Below are 21149 nucleotides of genomic sequence, written 5' to 3'. Positions count from 1 at the left end.
GCCCATTTTTTCTTTTGCTCATTGTACTATTGTGACTTGCTTACATTTATTACGCATTTTTGTTTAATGAGCTTTATACGGTACCGTAACACATACTCCTTAAAATACGTTGCATTCTATAGCCCGGTGCGCCTTATGTCTGAACAAAAAACTAATCAAAGCAATTTATTGACAGCACCTTATAATCGGATGCGCTTTATGGTTCATAAAATACGGTAACCAACTGATTGAAATATCAAAAATAAACAGAGAAATTGAATATTTTTTGTTCCAAATCCAGCATTTGGGTTATTGTTGATCAAAACCAAATATAGTTGAGCATCATTATTAAACATGGAAGGTAATAGTTTTAATTCAATTAAAAAGCAACTTGATTCATACACTAAAGGGGTTTTGACCAGTAATAGGTGGTCAAAACTGCCCGGTTTAAACCAGGTTTTAACCAGTTTAAACCGATCAACCGTTAGAAATGCAACCAAAGCAGTTTCTTTGCGCTAAGCATTTGGTAGTAGGGTTGCCAGAGGTTAATATAAAAAAGAGCCCAAGCTTATGCAAAAAGTAGCCCAAAAGTAGCCCAATTTTTTTGGGGGTTCTAAAATGGAGCCCAAAATGGAGCCCAAGCAAATAGATAGGCTAATATACAAAATTATTCTGGAGCGCTTGATCATCAGTCCCAAATTTTAAGTGTTTTTCCAGTTCTTCACATCTTTCAAACAGATTGGCAACCATGCATTCACCCGATAGCCCAGTTAATTGGTACTGTACTTGGTTAGCGCATAGCGCGTGACTTCAAGAACAAAGAAGCTTCAAGATCAAGCGGCACTGGTTCGACTCTTGGGGTGTGCGCTTGAGCAACTCATTTTCAGGACTGCTCTCCATTCAGTGGCACCTAATGGATGGGATAATTCCCCGACGACAACACTTCAACAATCGACAACTTCACTCTGTCAATCTCGGTGACCGGGCCTGCGTCAGTAATTTAAAGCCTCTACAACAGGGGCGGGCAACTTCTCCAGTCGGCGGGCCTGATATGGGAAAATGAAGTACTTGGCGGGCCGGATTCATGAATCGCTACATTAATCGCGTATTTATCTACCTAGACAAGGAATAAATCGTATTTACTGTAATATAATGTAAACTTTAAGTTTAAAGCATAGAGACCAAAAACAGTATTTAATGAATTTATATTAACAAATAACGTAGTGTACTTCAATCATTAGATGCTGAAGTCAATGAGACATCTGTGATGGAATAAAGTTGTCAACAAGTTCATTGAACTCTGGCTGCATGTCCGACATAGAAACCCTCAGTAAAGTCTGCACGTGCACATCAGTGAGATTGGATCGCAGATTTCTCTTGTTAATGTTCATGGCCCAAAATTTTTGCTCGCAAATGTAGGCTATGTAGTAGGGTGTAACATTTTTCCAAAAGTATGTCAATAATATGTTCTATAGATGGGAAGTGGTGATACTAAAATGCTCTAAAAAGATTTTTGACAATAAATTAATTTTTGAGGTTCCACACTTAACTTGAAAATATTCATATTTTTAGCTATGAAATGTCGCGCGACCTATTCATACTATCGTTTTTGGCAAGGTCTTTGTCATTGTAGAACAGTTGTATATGTGTAAGAGAGTTTTACGTTTGTCTGGTCATTAAAAATAACTAAGTTGACATTTTCCTAGCTTTCTTGGCCTAAATTTAAAGGCATAAAGAATTTCAAAAACTCTTAATTTAACAACATTTTACTGTAAAATGCAAACGGTGATAATAATCTAAAATAAAACGAATATTAAGGCAGCAGATATGTTTAATTTGCACAAAACAACATGTCCGAGAAAAGTAACCAACAAAAAATCCAGTTGCAATCAAACGACAAATCAAATCTTATTTTATTTCCTTCAACGAAGCTGTCATGCTTGTCGAAGCTCAGCGAAGCTGTCACCTTCTTTTCCTGTAGGCCAGGGGTGTGCAACCTTTGTTACAGGAGGGCCAGATATAAATAATTGGGTGAAACCGCGGGCCGCACGTTTATTTAACATATGATTTCTAGTAGTTGCAGGCACAAAAGAGTAGTTTTTCTTGTTATTCATGTTATTCTTATATTAGGGGTTATCTCCTTCCAGAAATAATAAGTTAGGACGCATAAATTTCTGAAGAAAACTGCTATTCAAATTTATTGTCACACTGTCTTTAAACGAGCTCAGTGAGAAGTTTGCAGCTGGCTTCTTTTTCTGACGGCTTTTTCCAAATTTACTTTAATGGAAGTGATCGCAATTCGAAGTCCATTTTCCAAGTGTTGGTCTGTCAGAACCGATCAATAGGGAGATTTCATGACGCCCGTTTTAGAAAAAAATGTTCGCATAAATACGTTGAGCCAAAAAGTGCCATTTTTGAAGCCATGGATTTTTGAAATGTGGAAAGTCATCTTGGTTGAAATGTTTTCGGTGAAAATCGCCAAGATTCATTTTTAAATACTTTGCTTTCAAATCCTTTTTCTCTTGAAGATCAATCAGTTCAAGTTGGATATCAGCTGGTGCTTTGTCAATGTCCGTGTTGAATAGCGAAGAGAATATATCAAACAAATGTTCATGAGATTTGAAGTCCTTGAAACGAGCCAAAAATTCATACAACAATTTTTCAAATTTAGTTTTCTTCTCCGGATGCATTCCATAGTCTCTCAAAGTTGGAAAGTGGAAAAGATGTCCTATCTGTATGTAAGCTTTCCAAAGTCGTACTTTGTTCATAATGCCTTTTATGTGACCATACATTTTTAGAAATAATTGATTAAACTACCATTCAACGTTTTATAGGCAGAGAAAACTTTTTCTCGAACCGTAGAAAATTTCATGATCAGATCACCGCTTCAATGCGTGATGGAAAGCTACAGATAAATCTGCATCTGGCATTACAGAGTGCAAAAAACAGTGTTGCAGAATGCGATTTCGAATATTAAATTCTCATCAGTGCAACTACGTTTATGAACGCAATAACAACGGTTAACTTTAAACACAATACATTACAAACATTATAAGGACATATTCTCAGTGTTCAATTGAATATAAATAAATCCAGAGACATCAAAATAGAAAATTAAATACAATGGATTGGCGGTGGCCGGTGGGAGACTTCTAAAATGGTTAACAGAAGGTGCGAAATCTACAATATTCCACTCCAGGCACTCCACAATGAATTGTTCAAACGTACCAGACTAAACTAAATTACCGTATAAACATATTTTAAGGCCGCACACAATTCAAAATTGGCACATCTTCGCGGGCCACATAATTTTTCTTTGCGGGCCACATTTGGCCCGCGGGCCGCACGTTGCACGCCCTGCTGTAGGCATTTTTTTACACACCCAATTAGCCTTTCATTTGCTATTTGATTGTTTTTGAATGATTTCCAATCACCAGGTCAACCAATTGAAATAGCTGGAGAACATTTACTTGTAATATCAAAGAGCGATTTGATAGGCCTATTTTTCCAAACTAGTTTCTGGGTGTCAATTGATGGAACAGAAATTTTCTTAACATTTTCAACACTAACAGGTGGTTGGTCTAATTTGGTGGTGTTTAGTCAAAACCTTGCTCTCCTGGTAAGACCAGATGCCAAAGTTTAGGGGGTTCAGGTCTGGGGATGAAGGACGCCATTCTTACTTGGAAATGAAGCACCGCACATTGGCTGAAAGCCAGTAATTGTGTTTTCTTAGCTCCATGTGAAGTGGCAGAATCTTGTTGGAATGGCCAATTCCGTTTTTTGAAGTTTTTCTTTGCCTGGCAAGGCAACAATGAACCCTCACGAATATCATTTCGATAGTTTTCTTGGTTCAATTTCACTCCTTGGTCCACAAAAATCAATAGACTCCTTCCTGATTCATTGACTGTGGCCCACATCATCACTGATGCCACCCCTTGTCTCCGAATGACTACCCGGGGTTCAATTAACGTCACCATCTCTTGATCAAACACGATCGTTCTGACTGTTAAAATGATGCTGGACATCAAATTTCTTCTCATTGCTGAACACAAGATTTGGCAGCGTGCCTCTTTCTTCAATGCGCGAGAGCAGAATTTTGGCTCTGAAAAGACGTTTCTCAATGGTATTGGTATTTAGCAACGGTTTCTCCATGTATTTGAATGGGCTCATCTTCAAATCCTTCTTGAGAACTGTGAACATGATTCCATAGGCTACGTTGGCCTCCTTTGCCAGTTTTTGAATTGGATCTCTTGTAACGTTAATTATTGATGACCCTGTACAGTAGTGTATACCATATTCCATATATTCTAATATGTATATACTATAGTAACTATACATATACTTATCCCAACCAAACCAAGGAACCATAAATGACAAACAGTGGCTATTAATGTATGTTTGTAGAAATTTCAGTGTTGATGATAATTGTACAAAAAGATAGTGCAAAAATGTAAAAAAAAATACTGCAAATGTTGTATGCACATTAGGTTATTTACAGAATAATACAGTAGGTACACACAAAATAAATGTTGCAAAGCATGATTTGATAAGTATTATTGAATAGGTAGCCTATAACATTTCGATAATATAATACGTGATATTATACACCCTTTTCCTACTATTTGCAATTATTTGTAAACAACAAATTAAGTGTAAAACATAAATAAGCCCCTATTTTACCTAATTTGCATACCGTATCCGAAAGCACTATATTTCAACCTGAGTGTGGAACTTTAAAAAATCGTTTTTAATCCCTAAAAATTGGTTTCTGCTATCAGTGAGGCATTTCCCACCTGTTAGAAACATTATTGAAACAAAGTGAAAATATTTTTCAAAAAGTGTTACACCCTACTATGTAGACCCGAACAGAACAAGTAGTTTCATGGCCATCTTTCTCAGGTTGGCAAACTTGGACTCATTCAGTGACGCATAAAATTTGTCAATGCCTTTAGATAGGAATATCTCTTTCAGGGTAGAGTCACACTGCAAGTCAACCAATTCCAGCTGTAAAGCATCCGGCACCTTTTCAAAGTCAGTTGTAAAGGGTGATGAAAAGATATCAAACTCAGAAGAAAGTTTCTGGAAGTCCGCAAAACGACAACCAAATGCATTGTCTAGTGCAGATATCATATTGGTGTAGCCTACCGTACGTCTCAATTGTCATCATCTGGGGTGCCATAGTTTTGAGTGTTGGAAAGTGTGTTGTGGTATTCTGATTGAACTCGTGAGAAAACAGTTTTAGCTTCACCCTGAATGTCTTCATTGTTGAGTATATTTCGTGAGCAAAAGTGCCCTTCCCTTGGCTTGAGCTTGAAAGAGATTCTTACAAGAGATAAAGTAAAAGGATGGAAGGGCCCGTTTATGACAGAACATAACATGCTTGTCACTTGACTAAAAACAGAAAACAAAGAACTAAAGAATAACTAACAGTAGCTATTATTTGACGTAGTAAGCAAGTAGTGGGGGATTACGGCAGAGTGTGGCAGCGCCCACATTATCACGTAAAGAGCGGAAACTGTCTGCGGGCCGCTCTAAATCTGGTCGCGGGCCGTATGTTGCCCGCCCCTGCTCTACAAGTATGCGAAACTGCCAGGATTAAGCTATTCAAGAAGCTTTCCCAGTCCGCGGATAAAGATTCAATCAATCAACTGTTTGTTAAAATAACTACAAACAGGTAGGTACCTAAACACAAAAAATGCCTTCACTAGCCTTTTTTTTCTCATCTTTCTACATTTTGTAAAAACTTTATTAAGGTGTTGCGACCATGCCATAACTGATTGTCCTGCTTTGGCATCATGCACGTTATAGCGTCCGTGTTTTGTCGCTTCTACCTTTTTCTAGACCCCTGCTATGTTTGACATACATTGTTTTTCGTTGCGATGGTCAGAAATAAAAACAAATCTGAACTGATGTCCAGTGTCCACTCACTGCATTTTCATGAAAACCTGGATCACTTAAGTTGCCAAGATTGCCAGATATTAAATCCTAAACATGCACATTTTTGAAAATTGGCATGTTTAATGTTTATAGCTTACCAAATTGGTAACCCTGCCTGATCGAGGCCTCCAAAAATGCTCCTCCTCAATGAAATAACTACGAATTAGGTAAAAATCTTAAACATGACACAATTTTTACATAAAAAGTTATATTATACTTTAAAAAAAGGTAGCCCAATTGGGCGCCATTTAAAAAAACGCGCCCAACGCGAATTTTTAGCGCCTGGAGAAATCAAAAGTAGCCCAATTGGGCGTAAAAGCGCCCAATCTGGCAACCCTATTTGGTAGACTCTTTAACATAGGACAGTTTTCCGTGCGAATGAACGTGATATTCCGATCTTCTCCGATCTTCTCGATCCGATCTTCTCCAAACATTTTTGATACAAAGAAAATTAAGTGAATGTATCGCCACAGCAGCGTGGCCTAATGGGTTAGGGCAAGGGAATAGTCATTTCGATTGCGTGGGTTCGATTCCCACCCTCTGCTAATGTTCTTTTTTCTTCTGCAACTGAACTGAGTGCAAGAAGGATCTTAAAGACTGTAATCAATTGAGTTTATAAGGTTACAATCATAATGGCGTGAGTCACATGACTGCAAACAGCTGATTCACGAGGAAACCTGTCCTACGTTAAAGTGCCTACCTAAGCATTTGACCCAAAGCAGGGTTGCCAGACTGAAATTTGCAAAAAAGGCCAAACTCACCAAAAAAAAGGCCAACTTGAGGCCAAATAGGTAAAAAAAGGCCAAAAATAAGCCAAACTCAAACAAGATAAAATAAGCATTGTAAGTGTTGACTCAATGTGCCAGAATCCGAGCTTGGATTTATTTTTGTTGCATATCAGCATTCAGCAGCAGAAGTGCCAGACTATGAAAAGGTCTTAAAGCCAAAATAATACAAAAAAAGACCAAACAAGGAAAATATTAGATAAGCGAAGTCAAGTCAATTTATTTTGTTTCAACAGCACCATATATTAACAAACAGAGTAAATGTAATTGTCAAAGCAATGCATTGTACAACTGTTGGTTAGATTATGGCGCAATCAGGATGGTAGCGAAAGACCATAAGCAGTCATCTAGTCAGCCACCACCCCTTAACAGCAAATCTAACTACACATTCATACACTCTAGTGTGCAGAGGCAGGCACACTACTTCAATGAATAAAAAAGGTTCGCCACTGAGATTGAGAAACAACTGCTGTTGGTTTGAATCTCCATTCTCAGATTGAGTAAGCCAAGGATGAAGACTCAAACCAGCGGCCAACAATTAACCAACGACCAATGTGTGATTGTGTGCTAGAATTGGCTACAGCACTTGATACCGTACTATAATGTAGAGAACAAAGATTAAGAAGTACAAATGTACGATACGATGATATACGGTACTGTAAAGGTAGGTTATTCTTTCTATTGAGCACTTAAGGTAGGCTGCGCATGTATATCCATATAACAGTTGGTTTTTGGCATTTTTTTTAAAGCGATAGAACGGTAAAAAAGGCCAAATGGATATTTACCTGTTTCTATGAACATCATCATCTATAACAGGCTATACATATTTATTGATAATAGCGGATTTTAATAAATTGTAGCAAAAATATTTCTGAAAGTACCGTAGCCCGAAAAATAACAAGTACGTATAAAAGAACTGTAGAGGATGAGTTTTAATCCGATACAGTGGTGACATCTGGCACCACTAGCTGGCTATAGAGTGAGCGCAATCTGACCATAGAAATCCTAAGAGAGTAGAAGCGTCATAGAGCGCTTTATGCGGCACCGTCGCAACTTGCTAGCCGCCATCTTTGTTAGCACATGGTATTCACCGCTGGAGCTTTCTCAAGTTGATATACGTGCTACAAATTGTTTACAAAATGCCTTATTGTGCAGCTATGAACTGCACAAATCGCCTCAAAAAGGGCTCAGGGAAAACTTTTTCAGGGATGGTCGAGCATTTTCAGGGGTTGTCAGGCATTGTAGAGTAGCTACTTTCAGGCATTGTCGATCATTATCAGTGGTTGACATGCTTATTAGGCATTATAGAACATTTTCAGGCATTGTCGAACATTTTCAGGGGTTGTCAGGCATTGTAGAGTACCGGTAGCTACTTTCAGGCATTGTTGATCATTATTAGTGGTTGACGGGTTTGTCAGGCATTGTCGAACATTTTCAGGGGTTGTCTAGCATTTTCAGGGGTTGTCAGGCATTCTAGATTAAGCTACTTTCAGGCATTGTTGGGCATTTCCTAGCATTGTCTAGGATTTCCAGGCATTGTCGATCATTATTGGTAATGATCGACAACCCAAGACAACCCAAAACCTGGTAATGATCGACAACCCAAGAAAACGTTCGACAATGCCTAATAAACCTATCAACCACTGAATATGTTCGACAATGCCTGGAAATCCTAGACAAAGCCTGAAGATGTCCGACAATCAGTGGCGTAGCTGGGGGGGGGGGGGAGGGGGGGAGGGGCGGACCGCCCCGTCAACCACTGATCGCCCTGTCAAACCTGGTAATGATCGACAACCCAAGAAAACGTTCGACAATGCCTAATAAACCTGTCAACCACTGAATATGTTCGACAATGCCTGAAGATGTCCGACAATCAGTGGCGTAGCTGGGGGGGGGGCGGGAGGGGCGAACCGCCCTATCAACCACTGATAATGATCGACCTAATAAACCTGTCAACCACTGAATATGTTCGACAATGCCTGAAGATGTCCGACAATCAGTGGCGTAGCTGGGGGGGGGGGGGGGGCGGGAGGGGCGAACCGCCCTATCAACCACTGATAATGATCGACAATGCCTGGAAATTCCCAATAATGCCTGAAAGTAGCTACTCTACAATGCCTGACAACCCCTGAAAATGCTCGACAATGCCTGAAAATGTTCGACAATGCCTGAAAATGTTCTATAATGCCTAACAAACCCGTCAACCACTGAGAATGATCGACAATGCCTAGAAATCCTAGACAATGCCTGAAAGTAGCTACTCTACAATGCCTGGCAACCCCTGAAAATGCTCGACAACCCCTGAAAATGTTCGACAATGCCTGAAAATGTTCGACAATGCCTGAAAATGTTCTATAATGCCTAATAAGCCTGTCAACCACTGATAATGATTGACAGTGCCTGAAAATCCTAGACAATGCCTGGAAATTCCCAACAATGTCTGAAAGTAGCTACTCTACAACGCCTGACAACCCCTGAAAATGTTCGATAATGCCTGAAGATGTTCCATAATGACTACCAAACCTGCCAACCACTGATGTTGAGCGACAATGCCTGGAAATCCTAGACAATGCCTGGAAACTCCCAACAATGCCTGAAAGTAGCTACTCTACAATGCCTGACAACCCCTCAAAATGCTCGATAACCCCTGAATATGTTTGATAATGCCTGAAAATGTTCGACAATGCCTCACAAGCCTGTCAACCACTGATAATAATGATCGACAAGGCCTGGAAATTCTAGACAATGCCTGGAAATTCCCAACAATTCCTGAAAGTAGTTAGACTACTCTACAATACCTGACAACCCCTGAAAATGCTCGACAACCCCTGAAAATGCTCCACAACCCCCCAAAAAGCTGACAATGCTTACAATGGGTATTTAGAGGTACCGGTTGAATAGGCTTTCACAATTGGTTGTGCTAACAATATGGCGGCGAGCGCACTCGAGTGGTGCAATCGCGGTGTGTGGAGCGTGAAGGGGAATGACGCTTCTACTCTCTTAGGATTTCTATGAGTCTGACTAGGCGCCGGCGTCACATTACAAGTATTGAGCAAGACAGTAGGCCTATAGAACATGCATTGAACAATGGTGAATATGGTTTTCTTTCATCTGGTAAGGTTACGATCATGAGAAATATTGATTATTATGCATTGTGAAGAATAAATTAAAAAAGGCCAAATTTAAGGCCAAATGTATAATTTCTAAGGCCAACAGACTCTAAAAAAAGCCAAATTCGAGAAATTTGGCCTAAAAAGGCCAATCTGGTAACCCTGACCCAAGGCAAACGACCAATGAATATTGTTTTATGATTTGTGCAAGACTTCCAATCGAGAAAAAAATTAGCTCATGGTATCTCAGCCAACAAATCGACGCTTTTTTACAATAACTCAGGATTTGCAGACTACTTTTTAGTTGAGTTACCACTTCTTCTTCAAAAGATTGATCATATTTGATCAGCTGTGATCTCCCATTTGAACTACCTCCATTTCATTCTGTTTTTTGTTTTTGGTGGTACTGGTATGATGGTACTGGTCCGGTATGCTTTTCAATTCCGTAATTTTCTTGATATTGTCAAATTATTTCATTTTTTCTTGTCCTTTTGTTCGTTTGTTTTGTACCATCCCAGTCAACATTAAATTTTCCAACGAGTTGCTTCTTGCTATAGGTCAGATGTGTCAACATCGCAGCACAGCGGGGTCAAGGTAGACCAAAACTTTCTTGGGAAGAACTTGTAAAACGTGACCTTGCAGCCCTAAACATGGACTCTGCCAACCCAATAAATCGCGAGGTGTGGAGGGGAAGACTTCGTTCTCGACAGACAGACAGGCCACACCCTCGACATGAGGATTAATTCATGGCCTGTATAATCAAAATTGGTTGATGATGATGATTTGTCTTTAAATAACGCGCCTTCTCTGTGGTTTGCTACATCAGCATAATCGCTTAGCAAAGCCAACGTTTGTTTACTTGTGAAAGCATAGACGAGAAATTCTCTTGAGTTTTATATTATTAGCTGCATTTTGTAAAACGAGCTGTTCAATCTTAATTCTTAAGCATAAATTGAGAAACGTTATGTTAAATATTTCTTGACCATTTACTAATTGTACATTTTGTATTCTATTCTATTTGAATAAGATGCACTAGTAGAATCATTTGCTGTATGACTGTTACGACTTTATTATTATTTATACCAAAGACAGGCAAGACACAACAATAACACAGGGTTGAGCATTACAACAGTATATTACATATTTACAAATAGTTCAACATATCAAACGTTTTCGACTTAACTTAAGTCCTCATCAGGAATCTGTAAATAATTATAAACTACAATCAATTTCACTTCTGGACAGTGACTACCGTAACTAACTAAAAGTTACGGTAGTCACTGTCCAGAAGTGAAATTGATTGTAGTTTATAATTATTTACAGATTCCTGATGAGGACTTAAGTTAAGTCGAAAACGTTTGATATGTTGAACTATTTGTAAATATGTAATATACTGTTGTAATGCTCAACCCTGTGTTATTGTTGTGTCTTGCCTGTCTTTGGTATAAAAAAGCAAACTCTCTCCCGAAACTATATTATTATTATTTGGATTATTATTTGTACAGATTTATCACTTCAAGCCCTGCCGCTTCAGTGAGTCGACAGAACTATCTCCACCAGCTCTATTCAGGATTGAAGTATATATGCGCACTGAGTTTGTTAAACAAACTTGCGACCTGCAACCCCGTGACCTTGCGACGTGTAAACTTGCGACTTCTCAACTTATGTCTTCTAAACTAACGACCTGTAAACTTGCAACCTTTCCGCCACAATAAACCAACACAACTCAAGACCGTGTTCAGATTTAATCTACTTGGCTTGTTTCTCTGTCTGTTGGAGGTCGCAAAACCGTATGAACTAAGCGACGCATATAATAATCCGATCCTCGGTTTGGCGCCAGTGAGAAAATATTCTCTAACGTAGAATTTGCGCCAAAATTCTACAACATTGTAGAGTTTGTTCCAAATTAGGCCACTTCCGATAAGCCAAACATTGTGGCAAAATACACCATCTTATTCACTCCAAAACGTTGGCAGCGCTATTTTCATATGAGAAATTTATGATTTCTTTCGCAAAACGGACATGCTTGTAGCACGTTTTGCTACATAATATGATCTGAAGACTGCTGGTAAAGTATCAGCATTGAACTAAAAAGGGGAGCGGGGGCTTCCAAGCTTCGAAGAACAGTTGGTTTTGAAATTACTAAACATTCAACCACATTGAATTAAAAAACTAAACATTCAACTACGTTGTTTCAACGTGAAAATAACGAATTTTGTGAGCTGAGTTCATTTCGAAGCAGGTTTCCTGTAAAAAACTTTAGTGACTGTTTTGACAAGAAACCTACGCAGCCAGCAGCTCAGTACATTCTCACGATTCAACGTTTGTAGGCGTTAAATCAACGTAAAAATAAACTGATTTGCTGCATGGAAAGCAGCGATTGCTGCTTCAAGTCAAGATTTATTACTGGATCATTCTTGCTGTTGTCAAGAACAAACCTTTTATGTTTATACCTGGTGCAACCTATTTCTGGCGTGTGGCCGAAAGGTCATACTTTAAAGAGAACGTGGTACAAACTCGTTGCTCCACCACTGATTGTCAGAAAAAGGTAGGCACTTTCACGTATTCTTCTGTGCCAAAGCGGTAACGCAATCATGCGTGACATATGACATCACAGTCATGTGACTCAGCACGTGATATTCTGAGCATTCTTCTCGGAAGAATTTTAATATTAAGTAAATGTATCACCACCAACAGCGTGGCCAACGGGTTAGGGCAAGGAAATAGTAATTTCGATGATGTGGGTTCGACTCCCAACCCCGGCCATTATTCTTTTTTCTTCTGTAACTGAACTGAGCGCAGGAAGGATCTTAATGACTGCCATCAGTGGAGTTCATAAAGAAAATTTTCCTACCTTTCTTAACCATAATCACAATCTGGCTCTAAAAAGTTACGTGATTCTGTGATGTCACATAAGTCAGACATGATTGCGTTATTGCTTTGGCACAGAAGAATGCGTTAACGTGCTTACAGTCAGAAAACTTAAAGAAAACAGCACTCCAACATACCTTTTGGAGGTTCAACTGACCCCGACGTTACACTGGCTTTGATCGATGCCATCACGTTGTTTGGCATGGTTGGCATCAATTGGACTCTAGTGCAGTGGTTCTCAAACTTTTTCAGCTTGTGGCACATTAGAAAAAATATAAAACGCACGCGGCACACTTACAAAAGAAGAAAAGTTAAGATGCAAATGGTAATATAATTTTGATTGCTTTTGCACGGATCATGAAATAGAATTTGGAAGCAGACAGCCAAAACGTATCCAAGTTTTTTTGTGGCAACAGCGTTTGAAAAATGGGTCGTTTCGTAAATCAATGAGCTGTTCTTCGTCTGCAGAAAGATTGCTTGATTCATTGCTTCCAAATGGTGGCAAGTAATGTTAACAATAGTAGGCTAATAACTAACATAGCAGCCCAAGTGACGTGGCAATTACCCTGCTGTATCGGCAATGCCATAATTGGTTTCATTCTTGTTACGGCCAATCTCCATACAAATCAAACGTCATATAAAACCGTTCAGGTCTACTGAATCTTACGTCATGGAATTTTTCCTAAAAATGAGCCAAAATTGCACCATCGTTCGTAAGACTTGTGTCAAACCTGTTTAAACATGAAATATTGCATCATCACCTTTAGTCGCACATTTAACTGTTTGCTTAGTGCTTGCTAGCTGGACAAAAATTCCGTCTTTATCTAAGTAGTTTGTTGTAGTGACAAGTTTTAGTGGTGTACGGTGTTGCATCCCAATTTCGACAGCCAGGTGGCTAATTTTACAGAAATACAATTTTGAATAGACGTTTCAGAAGAGTGTTTCTCTTTCGGTCATTACATACAGACGAACGGATTCGGGAATCTTATGTTACAATTTTCCCACGAACAGATTATGGTTTACCGCTGTGACCATAAATAATAAAGACGTTGTTGTCAGTTGGAACTTAGAAGCACATAAAACATAAAGACGTGGCTTGTTAGTTGGTAGGCCAAGAAGCACTTAGAAGCACAAAGAATAATAAAGAAGATTGTTGTTGGTTGGTAGTCTACAGAAGCAAAACATAAAAGCCGTTTTCTTCTCAGTTGGTGCAGAAGAATTAAAGCACAAGAAAATTAAAGACTTTTCTCAGTTGGTACTGAAGAACTTCAACCAAAAAATTAAAGAAAAAACAACATTGACATTCATTGGCAAGAAAGAAGATTGAAGACAATCCATCTGTGCTTGAAGATTCAAGTGAACGAATCCAAGCAAGTTTTGTGGACTTTAGGACTTCATATACCCGTACAACTACGGTATTGTGCATTCAAATTCTTTTTTGTATTTTTACGGTCTTTGCAGTTAAGTTTTTTATAACTACTGTAATAATTTTGTGTGTTTGTGTAACTTAATTTTTTAATTGTTAAATTTAGCCCCAACACTTAATATGTCTACACTCGGTGGCGACAGGGACTCGGCCGCCGTCGACTCGACTGAGTTTAAGCCTGATGATGTTCTTTGCGGTCGAGCAGGCCATTCTGGGGAGGGACCCAGTAACGATGAGGCTAAGTCAGTTCGAGAGGCCCGGCATCTTAGAAGGGATACTTTAACTCAAATTGGGGAACTTTCTGTAGCCCTAGGTTCTTTGAGTGATAAGCAGGAACTGTTAATTTTTCGATCTAACTTGTCTACTTTAGAAGAGGAATTACGGCATTTCCATGCTCTTTTGAGTAAAATTTTTAACTCTGCAATTTTGGCAGAACTTCGTGATAGGGTAGATCCCGAATTTAACTCGTTGAAAAATAACTTCGAACAAAAAGTAAGAGAGTTCTCAGATATGTTGGATGCTGACATACATCCTGAGGATAGCGCCTCAAATATAAGCACTAGGATGTCTAGGAGTTCATCACGGATAGTGGCACAAATTAACCTGCAGCTAAGACGAGCGAAGCTCCAGATACAAGCCGAGGCCGAAGCGAGAGCTGCTGAGGCCGACGCGAGAGCTGCTGAGGCCAAAGCAAAACCTGCTGAGGCCACCGCGAAAGCTGAGGCCGAAGTGAGAGCTGCTGAGGCCGCCGCGAGAGCCGAAGCGAGAGCTGCTGAGTTCGCACTCAAAGACGCTCAGTTGAGAGCTGAACAACGTAAAGAGACAGTTTTAGCTGAATATCGATCAGAGGCGGGCTCACGGCGTAGCTCTAAGAAGGGCTCTTCTAGGCATTCCAGAAGTGAACATCAATCACAGTTAAATTTACATAACCTTTTCCAGACGCCTGTTCAATCTGTAAGTGGACCAGTACAATCCACATGTTTTCAAGCTATTTCAGGAGGTCTCGGGGCCGCAGCTAAGGATCTTCCAAAGGATCTAAAGCCAAGGCCTGCGAATTTTAGCCGAACTCCTCCCCCAGAGCGTACAGGTCACGGGGCCGCCATCCGAAGTAATGTTTTGCCCCCTTTACAGTTTTCTGCGCCGCTAGTTTTTGATCGCCCAGCTACACGTAATTTGGGTGGTTGTGAGAGGCGAATCGCGTCTTCTGATTTTAACTTGTGTAAGGAGCGTGATTGGGCTGTGCATGTGACTGAGCCCCTCAGCCCCTTAAGGGATATAGCTTGTCTTCTCCCGCTAAATCGAGTTCTCAACAACAGGATTGCTTTTTTGAATACCAAAATAGTAGGACGTTTTTCGATAAGGCGGCCTTGATTGGTTACGATGGTAATAATATGCCATTTGACTTCTTTAAAAATCGTGTTACGGCCTTAATGGCAGCTTCGCCCTTTAAGGGGGCTCGTTTGACTTTGTTACAAGCAGCTTGTGTTAGAACAGCTGCGCAAACGATTGCTAATTTGGTTTCTGACACTCCTGGCTTGTCAGAGGAAGACAGGATAGAAATGTCGTTAGCTCGCTTGTCCCAACGTTTTGGAGTTCGTGGAGGTCTTTTCGCCGAACCGGAAATTAGAAAGTATCGCTATGGTAGCAAATTGACTTCGATCTCTTCCAGTGATTTGAAAGAGTTTAAAGATGAATTGTCACAGTGTTTGCTTTACGCGCAAGCTTATGGTCAGCGTGATAAATTAGAAGGACGTTTTGTTTTGGATTTGGCTAAGCGACTCCCGTTTGACGCTAAGCAGCGTTATCTTGACTTTTTAGGTGATCAGTATGGTGGCACTGATGAGCCTACTTTTCAGAGTTTGTTTGAATTTGTAGTACGGGAGGAAAAGCGCAAGTCGACTGATTTTAGCATTATGCTAATGGGCGATTCTGGTGAGTCGCAGCATTTTAAAAAGTTTGGCAAAGGAAAATTGCCTTCATGTCCGGTTAGGCAGACGTCGGTGGAACCCCATGGTGATGTGGTGTCGGGGAGTTCGCAGTGCTCGACTGCTGTTGGCGCGCCGCGCGGTGGTGAAGCCAGACGTAAAAACCTACCGGCATGCATTTGTTGTTCGTCACGTGGTCAAGTTGAATATCATTTTTTGTCTAACTGTAAAGAATTTTGCGCTTGACACCTAAAGATCGGAGAGATGTTATTGTGAAAGCTGGCAAATGCTTGAATTGTTTGCGCCAGCATATGGTTAGGGATTGCGTTCATGCAAACAACTGTCGTAAGTGTGGGCCTAACAACGATAGGAAACACTATTTTCTTCTGCATGATTTTTATGTGACGTCACGTGATTCTCTGGATTCGATCGGCAAAGATGATGCTGGTGCCAGAGTTCCTGTGCGTAATGTTAAGATTGGAAATGTTAAAGCAGCTTTTAACCGCATTACTGCTGCTTGTGTTTTGAATCCAATGACGGGTAAATCGAAGTTGGTGTATTGTCAGCATGATCCTGGTTCGCAGTTGACGTTTGTTTCGAGTGATTTGGTGTGCGAACTTGGTCTTAAACCGTGGATACCCTGGCTGGTCAGAAAGCTACTTGTGCTGACCTTGTCAAACTCAACATCCAGTCGTTAGAGACAGATGAACTGTTTTGTGATATAACCTCGGTGGTTAACCCAGCTTGGGGACTCTTGTTCACATGTATGGCATCTCGCGCTATTCATGTTGAGCTGGTTACGTCATTGTCGCTGAGTGATTTTTTACTTGCCTTTACAAGATTTACAGATTTACGTGGGCAGGTTAATGCAATCTATTCCGATAATGGAAGCACCTTTCAGGCAGCATCTAAGAAGTTACCCGAGTTGATAAAATCAGCTGAATTTCACAACGCCCTGAGACAGAAGGATATAAACTGGGAATTTATACCTCCGTATGCTCCAGCGCAAGGTGGCGCTTGGGAGGCAATGGTAAAACAATTTAAAATTGCATTTTTTCACATTTTGGACTCTTCAATTCGTAAGCCCAATTTTATTGAACTGCTTACGTACACAGGCAGTGCCGTTCGGATCGTGAACGAACGCCCTTTGGTACCTTTGAGTGACGACCCTAGGGATTTTACTGTCATCACCTCTGCCTCACTTTTGACCCCATACTTAGACCCATACTGTGCTGTTGGGCAACCACATGATCGTGACCAACTAAGAAGGGATTATCGGTTCAATTTGTCACTTTCTCAGCAGTTTTGGAGTAAATGGATCGATTTTTACTTGCCAGAGCTTCAGGGCCGGAAAAAATGGTTAAAAATGGCCGACAATTTGGAGCCTGGTCAACTTGTAGTGGTGGGTTTTCTTCAAGACATTGGTAAACGTGGGAAGTATCAACTTGGGAGGGTGCATGAGGTGGTCCCACAAATTAGGAAAGGGAAGCCTGTGGTTCGTAGAGCTAAAGTTGCCGTCTGCAACTATGATGAGAGTACGGGGAAAGTAAAAGTAGACTACGTGTTGAGGGATATTTTGTGCCTCGCCCCCGTAAAGAACACCTAAGTGTTAAAGTTTGAGCCTGGTTTTGTCTGCGGTGGCCGACCCTTGTCTGAGCCCAGAACAGTCGGTTATTATCGCAACTATTGTATGTATATAGCGTCATTTAGCGTGTACCTATGGTACCAATTTCATGTATCGTCGTGTTTATTCTTATTGTTGTTCATTCTTTGCATGCCCTTTGTATTTGCGTATTAACTTAAACGTGAGTGATTCAAACAATTTGTGTATCGTGTGTTTTATTCATTGGCTCACGATTGTCCTTAAATTCCTTTTTAGTTATGCCATGTTAGACTGTCATAACTAGGGGCCGCTATGTTACGGCCAATCTCTATACAAATCAAACGTCATATAAAACCGTTCAGGTCTACTGAATCTTACGTCATGGAATTTTTCCTAAAAATGAGCCAAATTGCACCATCGTTCGTAAGACTTGTGTCAAACCTGTTTAAACATGAAATATTGCATCATCACCTTTGAACACCTGTTTGAATTGCGTGACAATGTCTTTCACTATTACGTCACAGTACTGCGTACGTGAGTTTGAGATATTGATATCTATTCTGGTCATTCCTGAAATGGTTGCTTGAGAGTTAGTCGCACATTTAACTGTTTGCTTAGTGCTTGCTAGCTGGACAAAAAATCCGTCTTATCTAAGTACAGACGAAATCGGTTAATCGAATCACCTATTTGCCAGACATTTTGATACGATTATACGATTGATTCGTTTAACCAATTTACTAAAAAAAGGTTTATTGTGAATGGGCGTAATGTTGAGAAGATGTCTGTGCTGACTAGGCTGCAACGCACATTACCACTGATACTTCCTACAACTGTTTACAATTCTGGTTAAACTTTAAAGAATTTCCTAGTTCTGTGTTAACATACCACTAGGCTGTGCATCAAAGCATTTTTCTGCAAACTGCAGCAATCGGACTGCAAATCGGCAATCTTTCATATCACCGATCTCTGTGACGTCACAACGCGAACTTTGACGTTGAAGATTTTGATTCAAGCGGGCTATTTTTAGCTCTGTACCAGCTGTGTAGTTTTGAGTATGGAAAAGAGCCTACGAAAATAATGGTATGGTGGAAAAACACAGCTCACACTCATTGTTTGTTTTGAAATCGCAAAGGTTTTTTTTTCAAGTGTTTTGCCATGTCTGGTAAAATAATTAATTTGCAATGTTCTTCAACTGAACAATACTGCAACAAATGAAATTATGCACTGCATTTCACAACAATAGGCTACTTTTTTTCAGCAATTTAAAAAAAAATTCTCCACAGTTTTCTGGTTTAAACTTTTAGACATTCTTTTCAACACTTCCCTCTCAAGCCGACATAATTTGTCAATTTGTCCGTGTCCTTTCCTTGCAAGGCCAGTCGCCGACCGATGACATCAAAAGCATTTAAACTTCTTTATTGGGAAGTGTGATTATTCCTTTTGTGTGCTCTTCTGTTTTAATGAAGCCCAGCTGTGCGAAAATTGGTTCTTTGTAGTGCGATGTCTAGCACACAAGATTATGGCCTGGGATTACAGACACTTGTCTTTGTTTTGATCGCTTGCCTCTGTCTCACCTTTGCTTCATTTCGCCTTTGAACATTGCAGACAATTATGCGAAGCAAAAAAGAGACATTCTCTTCGCTAACGGGTACAATTATACGATTAAATGAATGAAGTAGGCAAACTAGAAGCAAATCCTGATGCTTTTATCCGACTTATTCTTTTAAGCGGTATACGCTTAACCGATGTTTTTACTTAACATTAGATTGGATTTGGTTTGGGATTTCAGGTTTTGATTCAAATAAACGATTGATACGTTTAAGCAGTATACTATTAACCGATTTCGTCTGTAGTTTGTTGTAGTGACAAGTTTTAGTGGTGTACGGTGTTGCATCCCAATTTCGACAGCCAGGTGGCTAATTTTACAGAAATACAATTTTGAATAAACGTTTCAGAAGAGTGTTTCTTTTTCGGTCATTACATACAGACGAACGGATTCGGGAATCTTATGTTACAATTTTCCCACGAAGAGATTATGGTTTACCGCTGTGACCAATTGTCACATATGCTTATTTATCATCTATTGAAGGAGTTAAAGCGCTTTTAAGTCGCATTATGCTTGTCTGAATGGCTTATTTTAAATATTTATACAGTTCTTTTCCAAAATTTCAAAAAGATTCGCGGCACACTTGAGAATCTGTGGCGGTGGTCACAACGGTAAACCATAATCTCTTCGTGGGAAAATTGTAATATAAGATTCTCGGATCCGTTCGTCTGTATGTAATGACCGAAAGAAACACTCCTCTGAAACGTCTATTCGAGAATTGTATTTCTGTAAAATTAGCCAACTGGCTGTCGAAATCGGGATGCAACACCGTACACCACTAAAAACCTGTCACTACGATACAAACTACTTAGATAAAGACGGAATTTTCGTCCAACTGGCAAGCACCAAGCAAACAGTTAAATCTGCGACCAACCTTCGAATCAACAATTTTAAAATGACGAGAATAATTTTCAATATCTCAAATGCACGTAAGCAGCTATGTGACGTAATAATGATAGGTAATGATAAGTAATTCAAGCACCTGTTCAAAGCCTGGCCCACACCTGCTCAAGTTTAGCTCACACCTGCTCAAGTTTGGTCTACAGCTGTTTCGTAATTGAAGATTCAACGATGATGCAATGCTATGCTGCAGCTGCAATGCTTCACAGGTCCTGCAAACGACTCTGCAATCCGCTCATTTTTAGCAAGAGTCCATTACGTCAGACGCCAAGATTCAGTAGACCTGAACGGTTTTATATGACGTTTGATATGAAAATTGTCCGTAACAGGCGGCACACTAGTGTGCCGCGGCACACAGTTTGAGAATCACTGCTCTAGTGCCTACAAGGCATTATCATCATCATTAGCCGAAAGGTCATTTTGAAAAGAACGTGGCACAAACACGTTGCTCCATCACTGATTGTCAGAAAACTTAAAGAACACAGTGTTCCAACATACCTTTTGTGGGTTCAACTGACCCCGACGTTACAATAGCGTTGGTCGACGGTGTCACGTTGTTTGGCATTGTTGGCATCAATTGGACTCTAGTGCCTATAAGGCATTATCATCATCATTAGCCGAAAGGTCATATTTAAAAAAAAACGTGGTACAAACACGTTGCTCCATCAATGATTGTCAGAAAACTTAAAGAACACAGTGTTCCAACATACCTCTTGTGGGTTCAACTGATCCCGACGTTACAATAGCGTTGGTCGACGGTATCACGATGTTTGGCATTGTTGGCATCAATTGGACTCTAGTGCCTACAAGGCATTATCCTCATCATTAGCCGAAAGGTCATATTTTGAAAAGAATGTGGTACAAACAAGTTGCTCCATCACTGATTGTCAGAAAACTTAAAGAACACAGTGTTCCAACATACCTTTTGTGGGTTCAACTGACCCCGACGTTGCAATGGCTTTGGTCGATGCCATCACGTTGTTTGGCATTGTTGGCATCAATTGGAC

General features: G+C 40.0%; 1 protein-coding gene across 1 annotated transcript in view; it reads right to left on the bottom strand.

Moving 5' to 3' along the window:
* LOC145765559 (uncharacterized) overlaps nucleotides 1–20941 on the bottom strand; it is a 42866-nt gene extending 21925 nt beyond the window's left edge. The window contains exons 1-2 of the mRNA XM_082577395.1: nucleotides 20853–20941; nucleotides 20641–20733 (exon numbers count right to left, since the gene is read on the bottom strand). Of these exons, the coding sequence (XP_082433521.1) occupies nucleotides 20641–20733; nucleotides 20853–20928 (169 nt within the window). The 5' untranslated portion in view covers nucleotides 20929–20941. The remainder of the gene's footprint in view (nucleotides 1–20640; nucleotides 20734–20852) is intronic.
* Between the last annotated feature and the right edge of the window lie 208 nt (nucleotides 20942–21149).

This window comes from Aplidium turbinatum, chromosome 2 (genome assembly GCF_918807975.1).
Source record: "Aplidium turbinatum chromosome 2, kaAplTurb1.1, whole genome shotgun sequence".
NCBI lineage: Eukaryota > Metazoa > Chordata > Ascidiacea > Aplousobranchia > Polyclinidae > Aplidium > Aplidium turbinatum.
The sequence above is the reverse complement of the archived record's forward strand: the minus strand, read 5'-3'. Positions and strand labels throughout refer to the sequence as shown.